The sequence below is a fragment of the Heterodontus francisci genome, chromosome 5 (assembly GCF_036365525.1).
Source record: "Heterodontus francisci isolate sHetFra1 chromosome 5, sHetFra1.hap1, whole genome shotgun sequence".
In the NCBI taxonomy this organism is placed as follows: domain Eukaryota; kingdom Metazoa; phylum Chordata; class Chondrichthyes; order Heterodontiformes; family Heterodontidae; genus Heterodontus; species Heterodontus francisci.
The window spans coordinates 109,966,781-109,985,108 of record NC_090375.1 but is presented as its reverse complement, the minus strand read 5'-3'; the positions used below and the strand labels follow the sequence as shown (position 1 = coordinate 109,985,108).

The 18,328-nt window shown below is 42.8% G+C and overlaps 1 protein-coding gene across 6 annotated transcripts in view; it reads left to right on the top strand.

Moving 5' to 3' along the window:
* LOC137369997 (aspartyl/asparaginyl beta-hydroxylase-like) overlaps positions 1-18,328 on the top strand; it is a 295,423-nt gene that overhangs the window by 142,952 nt on the left and 134,143 nt on the right. For 4 of the 6 annotated variants that reach the window (XM_068031905.1, XM_068031903.1, XM_068031902.1 and 1 more), the window contains 5 exons: positions 10,679-10,723; positions 12,206-12,265; positions 13,535-13,570; positions 14,706-14,750; positions 17,329-17,373. In XM_068031905.1, the coding sequence (XP_067888006.1) occupies positions 10,679-10,723; positions 12,206-12,265; positions 13,535-13,570; positions 14,706-14,750; positions 17,329-17,373 (231 nt within the window). The remainder of the gene's footprint in view (positions 1-10,678; positions 10,724-12,205; positions 12,266-13,534; positions 13,571-14,705; positions 14,751-17,328; positions 17,374-18,328) is intronic. The other 2 variants (XM_068031904.1, XM_068031901.1) reach the window with 1 other exon arrangement.

Sequence of the window (18,328 nt, the reverse complement as noted above, 5' to 3'; positions counted from 1 at the left end):
AGGCTACTACTATCCCAATCTATATTAGGATAATTAAAGTCCCCTATTATAACTACTCTATAGTTTTTGGTACCTCTAATTTCCTGGCAAAATTGTTTCTATATCTTTCCCACTGGTAGCCTCTGGAATACTCTCAGCAGTGCAATGGTACCTCTATTGTTTCTTAGCTCTGTAATCAGCTATCCAACATAATAGGTGTCCTATAATCCTGTTTAACTTCATTTTTTCCCAATTTCCACCTATGTGGTACTTTACCAACTGCCTTTTGGAAACCAAGGTATACAATATCAATAGGATTATTTTCATCAATTATTCCTCACAGAACAGAGGCAGGACATCAGCTTCTTAAAGCCATCCTGGAATTCCCTAATAACAGCTACACATGATCATGTGACCGCGTGGGCTTTTGCCGGGTGCTCCGGTTTCCTCCCACAGCCAAAGACTTGTAGGTTGATAGGTAAATTGGCCATTGTAAATTGCCCCTAGTGTAGGTAGGTAGTAGGGAATATGGGATTACTGTAGGGTTAGTACAAATGGGTGGTTGTTGGTCGGCACAGACTCGGTTTGCCGAAGGGCCTGTTTCAGTGCTGTATCTCTAAATAAAATTAAAATAAAATATGAATCACATTCCATTTAATGCTTTCCAGCAGCTTCCCAACAATTGATGTCAAACTCATGGCCCTGTGATTATTGAGCTCTGATTTCTCTTAAATAATGAGACTACATGAGCTTTAATCCATTCAATGGAAAGCAAGCTAGAGCTCAACTGAATCAACTGGATATATGAGCCAGTAGCTCGCATCCTGCCTTCCCCATTTTTTTCAGCACTGTGGAGTAGCAAGTGTCATATTCTGCAGCTGTCTGCATTAAGTGCATTGGTTAAAGTGCCCAAGTGCCCTTGGTTAAAACCATTTCTGTAATTCTATACTGAGACAGTTTTAATTACATGCTTATTTTGTAATCCTGTGGCTGTCATTGCCTTCAGAAATGAACATTGATGTAAGCTATTTATTTAGCTCATCAACTATATCTTGTATCACAGTTAACCTACTCTCAAAGGCCAAATATGGTCTTTAATTGTATTCTGATTTCTAATGTAACTGGGGAAAAAAAGCCTTGCCGTTACTACCGCAATTGTCTGCTATCCTTTCCAGTATCCCAGTATTGGCTTTAATTACCTTCAGCAGTTACTTATCCCCACTGTCCTGATAAATAAACCATTCATACTAATAATTTTAAAGTTAACTTCTCTACTTAATCCCGATTTAGCCATTTAACCTTTGTTTTACATCAAACCTTTCTACCCGAGTGATATGTAAGGTTTCTTTGTCCATGAATAGAGATTTAAAAATACTCTCCAGTTTCACAGTTTTCTTCAACAACAGCAAATTGAAAATGTTCCCAGTGTCAACTTCATTAATCTGCCAAAAACTCTTGGCGGATTCTACTATTGCAGATTCTACTATTGCCAGGAGATACCATGTGACTCTTTTTTCCCCAACTGCAAAACACATCTTAGCTGCTCCTGCCGCAATTCATTCAAATGTTTTCCTGACTCTCCTTCCATCCCCCGCTCCCACCCCCACCCCGTCCCCACATCCTGCAAAATAACGCTTTTGACCAAAGGGTGCTCTTCAAACATCCGAAGAAACTACGAAGGTTATTGAATTGGCGATTGAATATGTTATTTATCTTGTATGTTGCTTGGTTTAGATGATTTTCACATACATGCCAACCATCAGTGTGATGAGTGATCTGGGGGTACAAACTGCATTAGCTGATCAAAATCAGTATGGATTAGACATCTCTGTGCCATTTTTACAAGAGCCTGGCTAATAATTGGAGGGATCTCAGCAGCTGTTTACAGTGGGCAGGAATGGGCAATGTCTTGAATCCCTTATATTAGTAACAGGAAGGGGAAAGGTGGTAAGAAGGAATGACAATAAATGGGAGAGGGAAGGGGAGTAGAAGGCAGTGAAAGAGCAGAAGTACAAAATTTACCAGAAGGAGCATGCCTCCAGACACCCCTGCAAATGTAGCACAAACTTATTTTTTTCCTCCCTCCGATTGAATTGAATGTTGCCTATACCTACAACGTAAGTTACAAAATCCACATAACTGGCGATGTTTTTCCATAGCATTAGCAATTTCTTTCAGGTCAATGATGTAATGGGAGGAGACATAGTCGGTACATGCTGGCATGCATCATTTACACAGTAAAAAGGAGATACCTGTTAGAAAAGCACATTTAGTGAGAAGGAATTAATACATAGGCACGTCACCTGTGATAATCTATATGTGTCATGGTGTCTTTTTTTAAACGTTTGTGGGTGCTCCTTTGCAGTGCAACCTCTGCGCTAGCAGCTTGACAGGAGGCAGGCTGTTGATCAGGACGCCCTTTGGCTTTGGATGACTTGGGCGGTCGTCCTCTGGGCGCATGAGGCCTGGAGGACCCTGGCTGCCTGAGGGCCTCCTGCAGTGTAGGGCTCGCCTCAGACATCGTGGCTGCTGGAGCTGGACTCGCCGGCGGAGGGGCTGAGGAGCCGGTGTCCACATTGGAATCACCCTGAGGGTAGACCCCAGATATGGACCACTGGCTCACTTCCTCCCTCTCGAGGCTCGTAGGAACCTCACTGCTCTCCTGAGAAGGACCAGGAGCAGAGACACTATCCAGGCTGCTGGTCCCTCTCTCACCTAGCATCCAGCTCATAGCCAATGCGAGGGTTTGCAGGTCAGCGCGCATCTGTGGAATGTGGCTCTCCATGAGGGTCACCATCCTCTCCATGGAGGAAGCCATATGCTCATTTGACTGGGACATGGCAGCTGTCATGGCCTGGATGGACTCCCCCATCATCTGTTTATGGCTGTGCATGACCTGTGGCCTTTCTGCCAGATGTTGCCTTACCTCTCCCTGCAACTCCAGCATGCCCTGTGCTGTAGACACCAGAGGGTCATCAAGCAGGGTCTCAGCATGGGCCTGGTCGCCCACAGTCCTCTGCCTGTCAGAGGCCTCAGCTGTCTCAGCCTTAGACAACTGTTCGGGCGCGTGTGTGGTGCTCTCACCAGCTTGTGAACCAGACTCTCAAGCCGCGGAGGTGAGTGTCTCTGCGCTGGTGGAAGGTGCAGAAGTGTCATGGGATGCTGCTTCCTCTGAAATTGTCTCTTCCTCAGAGGTGCTGGCACACTCCAGGGTCTCCTATGCCACCTCGGAGCGTCGCCCTGTAAGATGCAATATGAGGAGCAGTTTTAGGTTCACTGGTGTACATGTCACTAATATGACAACATTGTGTCCATAAATGAAATGTTTCTACTAATCGTTGCGTTTGTCAAAGAGATGTATGTTCACCTGGGGCCCCAACCTCCACGTCTGAAACGGCAAGTCCTCCCTGGCCGCCACCTAGCTCGAGGGCCTCCTCCTCCTCAGCCTGCAATAGTGGTTGGATGTCTGGCACCCCTTCGCCAGTCCTGGAGGACTCCCTCGCATTGTGCACCCTCGTCGCCTGGAAGAGCAACGATGCAGATTTATAACATTGCCAAACAACAACATGATGCTTTTCACAATAGGGGTGCTACAACAAAAGGTGGGGAACAATCAGGGCTGAATTTTACTGGCTGCTTGACGCGCAGCTCGGTAAAATTCTGTGGCGAAGGGCCCGCCACATATTACCGGTGGCGGGGGACCACGGTGCGGCCTCCCGAAGGGCCCTTCATCTCCAAATGCAAATTGCCAGTAAATGTATGCAAAATAACAATTGCCGTCGCACGCCAATTTTACAGCCTCCGTTCGGCCTTCGCCCGCCTTTGGAACTCCGCACAGAGTTCTGAGGCGAGAACCTGGTGGGGAGGGGGGAGGAATAACATTTTCAGGTCGGGAGGAGTGGGGAAATCAGTTTTTTTTGGATGTGGGGATGGTGGGAAGGGGTTGAAGGGCAAAAGATTGAAGGTTGATGGGGGGGGGGGTGGGTGGGGAAAGTTCGGGTATCTGAAAAATCAATTGATGGTCGTTTTGGGCAATGAAATGACCATTGCGGGTGGGGAAGGTCCTCCATCACTTACTTTTATATTTAATAATCAATTATATTTTCCCTTTAAAAATTATAGTTATTTGTAAGGACTTAAAGTCCTTTGAAAATGGCGCCTGCCCGGTAGCACCGGTCGCCGTTGCCGGGGATGCGGCGGCCGCCCCCACACGTCATCGGGACGGGCGCTCCGCTCCCACTATTTAAATGAACCTCCACATGAAATATGGCAGGGGCTCCTCGGCAGCCGCTGAATTTGGGCACCCCGCTGAATTTGGGCACCCCGCTGAGTTTAAAGGGCGGCGCCCGAATAAAATTCAGCTCTGTGTAATACGGACTCAGCCTGGCATGTGGGTGCCATGTTCTCGGGTGCAAATGAAGGTGAGTTCTTTCACACATGCTGCCACCCATGTGGTATCAATCTGCCCCGCCCGACCTCCCTGCCTTTGACATGGCAGTGCCACCCATGTGTCACTGTGTGGGCAAACCCAGGTCAGATGGAGCTGCAAAAAAATAGTTATTCATGCTGTGCACATGAGATCGTTCATCCTTTTGCAGCACTGGACCCAGTCTCGGCAGGTGATCCACGGCAGCTTACCTCCTCTACAATCTCCATCCAGGCTTGCTTGGTCAGGTGGGAGGGCCTCTTCTTACTATCGCTGGGAAAAAGAACCTCCCGCCTTGCCGGTGCAGCCTGGAGGAGAGTGAGCAGGGAGGCAACGCTGAACTATGGGGCAACCCTTCCTCACACCTCTGCCATCTCCTGTGTCTTGCAGGGGTATTGGTTTCCAGATATGGATAAACAGCTTCTGTGCTGGCTGGTCAATACTACAGAAAGCAGTGAGGAGTATAGAAAGTGGAGGGGTGAAATCAAAAAGGAAACTAGGAAAGCTAAGAGAGAGCATGAAAGAATATTGGCAAGCAGAGTCAAGGTGAACCCAAATATGTTTTATCAATACATTAAGAGCAAGAGGATAACTAAGGAAAGAGTAGAGCCCATAAAAGACCAAAAAGGTAACCTTTGTGTAGGGGCGGAAGATGTTGGTATTGTTCTTGAATACTTTGCGTTTGTCTCCACAAAAGAGGGGGACGATGCAGATACTGTAGTTAAGATTATGATTAGATTAGATTAGAGATACAGCACTGAAACAGGCCCTTCGGCCCACCGAGTCTGTGCCGAACATCAACCACCCATTTATACTAATCCTACACTAATCCCATATTCCTACCAAACATCCCCACCTGTCCCCATATTTCCCTACCACCTACCTATACTAGTGACAATTGACAATGGCCAATTTACCTATCAACCTGCAAGTCTTTTGGCTTGTGGGAGGAAACCGGAGCACCCGGAGAAAACCCACGCAGACACAGGGAGAACTTGCAAACTCCACACAGGCAGTACTTAGAATTGAACCCGGGTCCCTGGAGCTGTGAGGCTGCGGTGCTAACCACTGCGCCACTGTGCCGCCCTAGGAAGAGGGGTGTGAAGTATTGGATGTGATAAACATAGGGAGAGAGGAAGTATTAAAGGGATTAGCATCCTTGAAAGTTGATCAATCGCCAGGGCAGAATGAAATGTACCACAGGCTAGCAAAAGAAGCAAGGGAGGAAATAGCAGAAGGCTGACCATTTTCCAGTCCTCACTGGGTACAGGTGTGGTGCTGGAGGGTTGGAGGATGCTGACGTTGTACCTCTGACTAAAAAGAGAGCGAGGGATAGACCGAATATTTACAGGCCAGTCAGTCTAACCTCAGTAGTGGGCAAATTATTTGAAATCAATTCTGAGAGACAAGATAAACTGTCACTTAGAAAGACACGGATTAATCAATGATCGTCAGCATGGACTTGTTAAGGGAAGAGCTTGTTTGACCAATTTGATCGAATTTTTTGAAGAAGTAACAAGGAAGATAGATGCAGGTCTGGTAGTGCAATTGATGTGGTCTATATGCATTTTATCAAGGCTTTTGACAAGGTCCCACATGGCAGACTGGTTTAAAAATATTAAATCCCATGAAATCCTGGGAAATGCAGCAAGGTGGATACAAAATTAGCTCAGTGGCAGTAAACAAAGGGTAATTGTTGACGAGTGTTTTTGTGACTGGAGGGCTGTTTCCAGTGGCGTTCCGCAGGGTTCAGTGCTGGGTCCCCTACTTTTTGCGGTATATATTATCGACTTGGACATGAAGGTAGGGGCAATGATCAAGACATTTGCAGCCAACACAAAGATTGGTCGTGTGGCAGATAGCGAGGTGGATAGCTGTAGGCTGCAGGAAGATATTGATGGTCTGGTCAGATGGGCAGAAAAGTGGCAAATGGAATTCAACCTGGAGAAGTGTGAGGTGATGCTTTTGGGGAGCTCAAACAAGACAAAGAAATACACTATTAATGGGAAAATACTGAGAAGTGTAGAGGAAGTGAGGGACCTTGGAGTGAATGTCCACAGATCCCTGAAAGTAGCAGGTCAGGTCGATAAGGTGGTTAAGAAGACATACGGAATCCTTTCCTTTATTAGCTGAGGTGTAGAATACAAGAGCAGGGAGGTTATGCTGGAACTGTATAAATCATTGGTTAGGCCACAACTTGAGTACTGTGTGCAGCTCTGGTCACCTCATTACAGAAAGGATGTAATTGCACTAGAGAAGGTACAGAGGAGATTTATGAGGATGTTGCCAGGACTGGAGAAATGCAGCTATGAGGAAAGATTGGATAGGCTGGGGTTGTTCTCCTTGGAACAGAGAAGGCTGAGAGGAGATCTGATTGAAATGTACAAAATTTTGAGGGACCTGGATAGAGTGGAGGTGAAGGGTCTATTCACCTCAGCAGCGAGGTCAGTGACTAGTGGGGAAAAAATTTAAAGTGATTGTTAGAAAGATTAGAGGGGAGATGAGGAAAAACATTTTCACCTAGAGGGTGCTCAGTGTCTGGAAGTCACTGCCTGAAAGGGTAGTAGAGACAGAAACTCTCAACTCTTTAAAAGGTTTCTGGAAATGCACCTCAAGTGCCATAATCTGCAGGACTACGGACCAAATGCTGGAAGGTGGGATTAGACTGGGTGGATCGTTTCTCGGCTGGCACAGACGCAATAAACCAAGTGGCCTCTTTCTGTGCCATAGACTTTCTATGATTCTACTTGTTTTCGTGTCAGAAACCGATATTCAGCTCTATTTTTGGGTTGTCTCCTTTGACGTTTTCAGTCTTCTATTAATTTCTTGGGATTTACATTTTCATGATTGATTTAGAATTAAAGGTTAGTATTAAGTTTGCATTTAATGTCTTTTTAATGCAAAAGAAGGGAGGCAAAAAGGGTCATAATCATTTACAGCACAGAAGGAGACCATTCAGCCTATCGAGTCCATGCCGGTTCTCCACAGAGCTATGCAGTCAGTCCCACTCGCCTGCTTGATCCCTGTAGCCCTGCAATTCTGTTTCCTTCAAGTGGCCATCCAATTTTCTCTTGAAGTCATTGACTCTTGCATCCACCACCCTTGTGGGCAGCGAGTTCCAGGTCATCACCACCCACTGCGTTAATAAGTTCTTCCTCATATTCCCCCTGCATCTCTTGCCCAAAACTTTCAATCTGTGTCCCTTTGTCCTTGTAACATTAGTTAATGGGAACAGTTTTTCCTTGTCTAAATTATCTATGCCAGTCATAATCTTGTACATTTCTATTAAATCTCCCCTCAGTCTCCTTTGTTCTAAGGAGAACAACCCCAATTTTTTCCTTGTAACTAATCCCCCCCCATCCCTGGAATCATTCTGGTGAATCTCCTGCATCCTCTCACGGACCTTCACATCCTTCCTAAAGTGTTGTGACCAGAACTGGACACAGTACTCCAGTTGGGGCCTAATCAGAGCCTTGTAAAGGTTCAGCATAACTTCACTGCTTTTGTACTCGATGTTTCTGTATATGAAGCCCAAGATCCCATAAGCTTTATTAACCACTCTGAGTATGTCCTGCATCTTCAAAAATCGATACGCATACACTCCCGGGTCCTGCTGTTCCTGCATACTCTTTAGAACTGTGCCAATAAGTCTATTTTGCCTTACCTTATCCCTTCTGCCAAAATGCATCACCTCACACTTGTCGGTATTAAATTCCATCTGCCACCTCTCTGCCCATACTGCTGGCCTATCTATGCCCTGTTGCAGGCGGTTCATATCATCACTGTTTGCCACACCTCAAGTTTGGTGTCATCGCCAAGTGTTAAGATTCTACTTTGTATTCCAAGATATGGTCCTGGCACTGACCCTTGGTGAACACCACTCAACCATCTTCCAGTCTGATAGACCAGAAATGTAGTGAAAAGGTTTGCAGGGCAAATACAACTAGTGATGTTCACTGCAGCAGATTGGAAACTTTTGGTGCTTCACGTCACAACCTAGAAAACAAAACTCATCGTCAAACTTATTACTGAATGTTGCATTCAATAACTACATTGGATATGATAAACATTCATTGTCATCTTTATTTGCCTGTTCCCCTCTCCCTCACCAAACCCCCTTCTGCCTGTCTGCACATCCATGATAGGAATCAATCAAAAGAATCATTTTGCAAAGTGTATACTTCTATACAAACAACTTATGCAATTATACATTGGCCAGTACAGAATGGGAAGAGAGCCATTTTGCTATGGTTTATCATCATCCTTGTGTTCGGTACTGAGTGTAGGTAGGACAACAAAACAAGGCACTCAGAGAAGCACAGTTCTGCTACAGTAGAGCCGCATGCATCTTGCTAGTACTGCTCGCTTCAGCAATATTTCTCATCTCCAAGCTCAGAGGGGCTTCCCATACTTCCAACAGGATAACTTTTCCAAGTCTCATCCCAGCGATTCTTATGACCCTTCTTGGTTAGATTGGCAATTGGTATTAACTTAGGATAGTTTTGTGCTGTGGGCTCACTCCCCTCCAGACTGAACTGAGATTGTGTGTAACCCCTTTGGGTCATTGTAGCAATCAGAGGGGAGATTTAATTTTGTCTGGACTGGTGAAGTTTGTATAAAAAAAACTGGTTTGTGTTGACATTTCTGATTAATTTACTAAAGTGTGAAGTGTTGATTGCTATCATACCTTAGTGCTTTTCAAACTTTTTTTCTGTGGAGATCTCCTGCAAATATCGGCACATTCTGAGGGACTGACGAAAACAGTCAGCTATTCAAAAAAAAAATGCTATTGCATTTTTGTATTTACTTTGTGTATATGCAACAGAAATGTGTACAAGTCACAATTACAGAAATCTGCTGACACCCAAAATTTAAAGATTCTCCCAACCCTCTGGGATCTTCTACTGGGGTATCGGTTTGCAAATCTATATGCTGCTACAGGCACATATTTTTATAAAAATGTTGCTTGTTTAATACTAAGATAGACATTCTGATGGCACTATTTTCTGCTCACTTATTTATGGATAGAATTGCATAAGCATTAAATGCAGGCAGATATATGTGGGATGATTACAAATGTGTCCTTGTGTGATCACTTAGCCTCTTTCAGCAATGTAGTGAAATGCTACAATTGCAAATCCTGTTTGTCAGACCAAGAGGAATTGATGCTCAGGTGACAAAGATAAAATTGAGTACTTAAACCAAAGAACATGTTTATCTTGACTACTTTTGCTTGAAGCTTTATCTGCAACAAACATATATCTCAGGCTGAATTTTACACCAGCCCAGCGGGTCAGATGGTGGCGTGAGGGCAGTGTAAAATTGAGCGGGAGGCTCTGGGAGGCCTACTTGTCCCGCTCCCACTTCCAGTCAACTTTACGGCGGTTGGGGGGCGGGGGGGTACGGCACGCCCGCCCACTCGAGGCTCTTAAGTGGCCACCTAAGGGCCCTCGCCCGCCTCCTTGGGTATTTTACCCAAAGCAAGCGGGCGTGCTGGGGACGTGAAAGGCTGCCCAGTGATAGCTGCCGGCCTTTCTGCTTGCCGGGGGTGGGGGGGAGCCATGGCAGTCGAGCACAGGGTGCCTGATTGAGGGCTGCCCCCGCCTCCCAACCCATCCCCGGGACACAAGACGTCCCCCTCCCCCCCCCCCCCCCCCCCCCCCACAAATGACCACTCCAGCCTTACCAGGGAAGGACCGATCTCCCTGGTGAGGTATGCCCAACTATCTGAAGTCCTGGCTCCATTTGGTCAGCTGGGCTGCAGTCCCAGCAGTGGCCACGGCTCCCGATGGCGCTGCTGGGACTAAGAGCTGCCGGCCTCCTGTTTGACTGGCAGCTCACGGAGACGGGACCTCCTCCCTCAAGTGGGTGAAAGTCCCACCTTGGGACAATTAAAGCCCGGGGACCCGTAAAATGCGGGACGGATCCCCGGGATAGACAGAAGTGGGTTCCTGTCCACCTAAGGTAAAATCCAACCCCTCATCTCTGGTAATTCACCATTACTGTTTCAGGAAAAATGAAGCTTCAATCACTCTGCATGTGTGACCACTTTGAAAATCTTATGCTGATTCTTGGATCATAAGGCCAAGTGAAGCTTAAAACTACAAAAATATGATATGTGGGTGGTTTTCCTTCAGCAGAAGAGGAAGCTGTCATTTCTTCTGATTGAGCTATTTGAAATCTAGATGCTGAAACATGAGGTTTCTTCTTTTGGAAACATTTGTCAAATGTCAGTTAATATATTTAGTAATGTAACTCCACATTTCCTCACAGAAGATGCTGCTCTGGAGGGTACTGAAGAGCATCCAGTAGAAGAAGGTATTGGTTTTCATTTCAAATTTAAAAAGCAACAATGATTTTTTTATTGATTGGCTCTGTGGAAATCTTTTTCTTTAAGTGTGGCACAAGGCTGTTTAATTGTACTTACTTTTTGCTATCGAAAGCAAGTTAGTTATATATTTAGTTTCCCTGCCAGCATTCTGCTTTATATTTTATTTTTGAAACTACAGTTTTCTTTTGATTTCGGCTACACAAAGAGAAAAGTGAGAGGTAATTGAGAAAATCTAGTGGCAAGCATTAATTCAGGTTTTTATTTGTATCCCAACCATTCATAGCTTGGAGCTGAGTTTCATATATTGGAGCCAATCTTTTCTGAGAGAATTGGCAGGAAGACCTATTTCATACATCAAGAATGTCTGGCTGATCAAGAATGTCTGTCTGATTGTTAGCTGATGATAAAGTGGAAATGATTTTGTAGCTGTAGGGAGTTTTGTTTAACTCACCTACCTGCCTTTCCTTCTACTGAGGAAGAGAGCAGGCTAGGAGATAGAAAGCCAGTTAAAATGGTAGTAGCTGTATCATATTGTGGTAAGATAGTTTGGTCGAATAGCTTAACAGTGCTATAGATTATTTTGGTTTTCAAAGATTGTGAAGGAGAGAATTAAATGTACTCTTATTTTTAAAAGAATCCATTATCATTTCAATTTAAACATCCTACTTAAATAAAAGCAAAATACTGCGGATGCTGGAAATCCGAAATAAAAACAAGAAATGCTGGAAATACTCAGCAGGTCTGGCGGCATCGGTGGAGAGAGAAGCAGAGTTAACGTTTCAGGTCAGTGACCCTTCTTCAGAACTAGCAAATATTAGAAATGTAAAAGGTTATAAGCAAGTAAAGCGAGGCTGGGGCAAGAGATAACAAAGGAGAAGGTGTAAATAGGACAAGCTCTTTCCCCAGCCCCGCTTTACTTGCTTATAACCTTCTACATTACTAATATTTACTAGTTCTGAAGAAGGGTCACTGACCTGAAACGTTAACTCTGCTTCTCTTTCCACAGATGCTGCCAGACCTGCTGAGTATTTCCAGCATTTCTTGTTCTTATTTCAAACATCCTACTTACTTGTAGTTAAGCATTTGCAAATTTCCAGTTTTCCAACTACTTCTGCAAACATACGATTAAGTATTCTAATGCTGTCTCCCATATACTCAAAATTATTTTTTTATTTTGAAATAATTCCAACTATTGATTTAATCAGGAGTAATTAAATGTATTTAAGAGAGCACGATATATAAAATGCAGAGGGTCCTAGGTGCAGATCTGCTTCATGCCACACTGTGGCGCAGTGCAACTGATCTATCTGACTTGTGTCTTGCACCACGAGGGTTTTTCCACCTCTGTTTAAAGTTTATCATTTACATTAATTTCAATATTTATGCAGACAAGGTGTTCACAGCCCCAGGTTTGAAATTACAGAGGCTCTTTAAAATGAGTGAATGCTTTCTTTTTTTCATCAATACAGAATATGTGAATTATGCAGAAGTGAATGACTCCTCAGAACCTGACCATCTGGAAGTAACAGGTTAGTCAGGAACCTAATTACTACAATTTCGCTAGCTTGTATTCTGTTGATTTTTTTTCCTAAAGCCACTTTTTATGTTGGGCTTGTTTTAGTTCAGAATCCAGGTGTCAGGAGCCTGCTTTGACATTTGTCCTGTTAAATTTGGTTTCCTGGATTAGAACTGCGAGTCTGCAGGTCTGTGGAAAGCTATTCTAATAGCAATAAGACCAGGAGCTGGCTCATGGATGTTGGGCTCCAAAAATACAAATTAAAGACAAATATTTTTTTTTAAAAAGTAGCAAACAAAATAGAGGTTGGATGTCCAAAATCTGGTAACCTTGGGACTAAGACTGTGCCGGATTTTGGACTTTCCTGGATTTTGGACAATAAAATCAGGTAGGCTATCCTAGGCCAAATTCAATGAATAAGAGATACATGAAATAAAGTATGAAAAAGAATAAATAATGTATAAATGAAGTTTGAAAAATAATTATTTTGTACCGATGAGCAATTGTCAAGCAGCAACAATATCCTACACTTTTCATCAAACCCAGCTGACTTAGAATGAGTGCGAGCCTTGGTAACAAGGTGCTTTTCAAATCCGTTTAAACAAATCTGCCTGGTTATCCACACCCGCTTGTTAGCATAATAATGAATTGGAAATATTGTTACCCCCTTGAAACATCTCGGACGGTGGCTTTTTCCGATACACATCAGCTTACGCCTATGTGTCCCTGCCACATTAGCACAACCAAGCACAGTAAGCCTATCTTTTGCATCTTTTCCACCTGTTGGTGCCTTTGCATCAGCTGCTGCTAAGGTTTTCCTTGGTATGTAATGCCAATATAGGGATTATTTCATCGGTATTATAGCTTTGTTCAGCAGCAAGGTTTTCATCAGTAATTAACTTGGCAACTCATCTATGTAATTTTCAGCTGCCTCATGATCTGCTGAGGCCTTGTCTTCACACACTTGCCTTATTCCATGACTCCTTTTAAATTTGGTTAACCAATCTGAAGTGTAGTCACGTGGAGTTGAAATTTTCAGTGCATTGCGGGAACTAGAACGAGTGCCAAGCCAAATTGTCCCGGTATTTGGACAATAAGTCCGAATTTCATTTAACTAAATATCAAATTGCATATTTTCAAAAATGTCCAGTTTTCGGATAGCTGGATTTTGGATGTCCAACCTGTACTTTCCAATTTTTTTAAATACGCATATATATACATATACACATATGTATACAGACACATATATACATAATATAAAATATGCTTTTTTTTGTTGCAGATGAGCCAAAGGAAGAAGCAGACATTGCTGAACCAGGTAAAAAGAAAACACTATTGGAACTTAATTTGGAGGTGGTCTTGCAAAGTTGTTATTTCTTAGCACATTGCAGTTTGTTTCGTTGCCTTGTGGTTGCAAACTGCAGTTGGGCAAATCTGGCCCTTTTCTTAAATTTTAGATCTGCTACACACTGATATTAGTTGTGGGGCCATCAACACATCCACCTGGCACAGACTATCTTGTGGGAGGGGGTGCTGATCTGTGCTAGCTTTTCTCTTTGCAAGTAGTTGTTTAATTAATGAGAGTATTTTTTTCTTTGCAACTCTTGTTTTCCATGTTCAAACCATTTTATGTTATGTATCATTGAAATTCTCCTGATGTGTAGCTGACAGATGATTTACTGATGACATGGAGGCTATGTGAAAAGAAGGACAAAAATGTATGATGGCACTTTACATTTCCTTAAGTAAGCTTGTGCTTCTCTTAAAGTGCACTTTCTGCATGGTAATAATGAGATTAGTTGTGAAGTTTTCCATTGTCTGCGCTATTCTTTCCTCCTGTGTTCTGACATGGCTATTCGGCTTTATTTTTTCTACCCTATAAGCTTTTAGTTTTCCACTCATTTCTCCAGGTTTTGGGTCAGTTTGAGATTTTTCTTGAGCGGGCAAAGGCCGAGTGCAGAGGCACCCCATCCACCACCTTCAACCTTCACTCCCTCCACCACCAACGCACAGTGGCAGCAGTATGTACCATCTACAAGATGCACTGTAGCAACTCATCAAGGCTCCTTGAAAAGTACCTTCCAAACACACAACCTCTACCACCTAGAAGGACAAGTGCAGCTGATGCATGGGAACACCACCATCTGCCAGTTCCCCTCCAAGCCACACACTATCCTGACTTGGAACTATATTACCGTTCCTTCACTGTCACCGGATCAAAATCCTGGAACTCCCTTCATAACAGCACTGTGGGTGTACCTACACTCCAAAGATTGTAGCAGTTCAAGAAGGCAGCTCATCACCACCTTCTCGAGGACAATTAGGCATGGGCAATAAATTCAGGCCTTGTCAGCAATGCCCTCATCCCCTAAACAAATTAAAAAAAATTTTTTTTTTTAACTTTTATATCTTATTGATTCTATCTGAGTGACCAGTTTTTTTCATTATTGCAGAAGAGGAAGTTGGAGTAGCTGGTTTACAGGAGGATACATCAAATGGTATGTATAAACCTGGTCAGCTTCATAAATGCTTGTTAAATTTAAAAATGTTTCATCGGGTGGTATGGTAATAGAACATGTTTTGCTGCAGTGGATTATGCCTTGGATTAGCAGGAAGTACTTTTTAACTAGAGTTTTCCCCTTCTTGGTAACTCTGATTTTGTGCTTTAGTGATAAATTGAGGCTATCTCCTTGATTATGCCCTTACAAAAGAGCAAAAATTGGAGGCACTATGACTTGAATGGTAGAATTTCAAAACACCAAGAAGTTTCAGGGCTTTCTGCTTGCCTTTTTTTGGAATGGATTATCAAACCTCAGGTAATCTTTCTGCAGTGACACAGTCAAGATGGGGAATGCAGCAATGTGAAGTATTGCAAGAGTGAATCCATGGCACATCACTCCATCATGCCATGCATTAGTTCTATAACTTCCTGTTCTGTCTCTTCTGTTTCTATTTGGTTCTTCTGCTATGCATGCACCTTACCTGTTCAAGAGGATAAGTTGCTTACTGGTTGCCAAATGCTATAACCCAATGCCAGAGCATGCTTCTGAATGGAATGGGGATGATTTCAGATCAAGGCAAGAAAAATTAGAAGACATGTTAGATTGCTGCTAATTGTGTTCTTAACATAAGCGTAAGATAGGAAATTCAATCATTAGGGAATTTGGTTTGATTCTATTTTGAACCTGTATGTGACAGAGTGGATGGAACTCCACTTTTCTTTGCCACCATGCTGCTTTTGTGCCTAATTTTAAAATTTGTAGGTTGCATCCCATATATTGGATCATTGTTTTAAAATTTAGAAGCATGTTAGTTGCATTTAACATTTCTTTGTAATGTAATATTCTGAGAGTCACTAGTGTTTTTCAGCATTGGAGCACAGATATGCTGAATGGGAGTTGTAATCTTCCATAGGCGATAGAATTTGAAAATTTCAGCCAACATCTTTGTGCTGTTTTTGAAGCAGGTTGGGACTATACTTAATTGTTGGTGCAAAGCTAAAGCTATAAAATCTAACCTTCATTCTACATGACTGCAACAAATTGCATTTATACAGCGCCTCTAAAGTAGTAAAATGTCCCAAGGTGCTTCACAAGAGGGTTATCAAATACAATTTTGACTGGTTGGAAAATCTAAAACCTATTCTACGCTACTACAACAACTTGCATTTATACAGGGCCTTTGATGCAGTAAAACATCCTAATCCCCTTCACAGGAGTGTTATCAAACAGCGAGCCACATAAGGAGATATTAGGACATATGGCCAAAACTTTGGTCAGAGGTAGGTCTTAAGACATGTCTTAAAGTTAGACAGCGAGGTAGAGAGGTTGGAGAGGTTTAGAGAGGGAATTCCAGAGCTCAGGGCCTAGGCAGCCAAAGATGATGCCACCAGTGATGGAGTGATTAAAATCTGGGATGTTAAAGAGGCTCTAATTGGAGGAGCAGAAAGATTTTGGAGGGTTGGAGGAGGTTAGAAATGGGGAGGTGCAAGGCCATGGAGAGATTTGGAAACCAGGATGAGAATTTTAAGATTAAGGTGCTGCCAGACTGGGAACCATTGTAGGTCAGCAAGCACGGGTGATGGGTGAATGGAACTTGATGCGAGTTAGAATAAAGGCAGCAGAATTTTGGATGAACTCAATTTTGTATCGGCTGGCGAGGAGAGTAAAGGAATTGTCTAGTCTAGAGCTAACAAGGGCATGGCTGAGGGTTCCAGCAGCAGATGAGCTGAGGCGGTGTAAAGTTGGATGATGTTACAGAGGTGGAAGTAAATTGTTTTGGTGATGCAGCGGATATGTGGTTGGAAGCTCATCTCAAGGTTGAATATGGCACTGAGTTTGCAAAATTAATTGGCACTTTTCAACTTTTCAGAACAACTGATCTACATGTTTTATAATAATTCTCTGCCCCTCCATCTGTAAACATCTGAACAAAGAATTATTTTTGCCCTACAGCTGCATTGATCCTGACAATATCTAAAGTGAACAGTTTTGGTTCCTTTTAAGTTTATTTTTCATAAATGTTAATGTTCTATCTCACATGGTGATGTATATCAGTGCTGGGGATTGGGACATTTCCACTTCAGCCCAGTGTCAACATCAAACTGGTGTAGCACCCTTTTTGCTAACCTGATCTCAACTCTGGTATAACATGATCAATTTCAGATAGAGCTTCCTCTGCTCTGCCCAACAATACCCTTTAATTCAAACTCTAGAGCAGCATCCCAGCATTAGCTATCCGTATAACCCATCAATTTGCCAGTTTTTGTTGAATTGTAAACCATTTTCATTTGTTGTGTGCTGCATGAAATTATGCATATCTTGTGGGATACTTGGACTCAGCAGTGAGAGGGCTTTTTGTTCCAACAATCTTGGATAGGTTTTGAATTTTGTTGGTAGAGGTGATAAATAGCATGCGAATTTACCATAACATCCTGCACTCTTTGTTTTCCTTTTAAATGAATTGTGCTCCAAAAAGGGTATTGTATTTTAAATGTGAACTTTTAAAACAAATTGATTCCTAAACTTTATTAGAATTTTTAAAAAACTGTTTCTCTTTGTTATTTGCTTCCCCCAGAAACGTTTTCACTATCAGAAGATAAGCTAAAGGAAAAGTCATCAGGTATTTGCATTTTCTATGTTTTGCACCTTGTATTATCTGAGTACCAAAAGAAACCATCATATGACATTTGGTAATTCTACAGAAAATAAATTGCATCGCCCTTCAATAATTTGAAATATTTGACTCTAGTAAACTTCTTTAATTTGATGGGTAGCAAGCAAAACTATGTTTTTAAAAGTCTAAGCTAAACACCAAAGCTTCTCTACGAGCAGCAAATAATTTCTATAGTTTTCTATCATATGAACTTTACCCCTACTTTTAAAATTTTGAGCTACATTATTTAATTCAACATCACTTCATTGTACCACATTACTTCCCATTTAAGATGAAGATAATTCAGGTGAATTAATATCCTTGTAACTCAACTATTTTAATATACTTTCCTCTAAGAAAATAGAAAAGCATTAAGTGGAACACACAATAGACCAACAGAAGATCTGTCATTACAAGGTTCGAAGATAATAACTGTTTCGACAAGCCAGATTTGATTATCAGTATTTGATCTCAATTGTTTGTGTTTTCAAAGCCGTGTAATCATTTTTAAGCAAATACTTCTGACACAAAATATTTTGAGCTGGATTTTAAGCAGCCCTCGACGTCTGGATCCATGGCAGGGGGTGCCTGAAGATGGCTCCAGATGAGGCCTGCCACGGAACTCAACAACAGCAGGTTCCGGCCCAGTCCTCCCGGCAGCGGCGAGGCTCCATGGCAGCCCCCCGTCGCTGGGCGACGGGACCACAATTAATATATTCAAATTAATAAAATTAATGCATTTACATATGCTTAGCTGAGATCTTGAGGGCCCGCTGCGATCTTCGGTGCGACAGCCAGCGTGCCTTCAGATCCCTGTTAATGTAATTGTTATTGGTGGGGGTGGAAGAGGGGCAAAAGAAATGTAATTTAGTTTTATTGAATATAGCTTTAAATATTTAAATAGTCCAGCGGGGCTGACTGC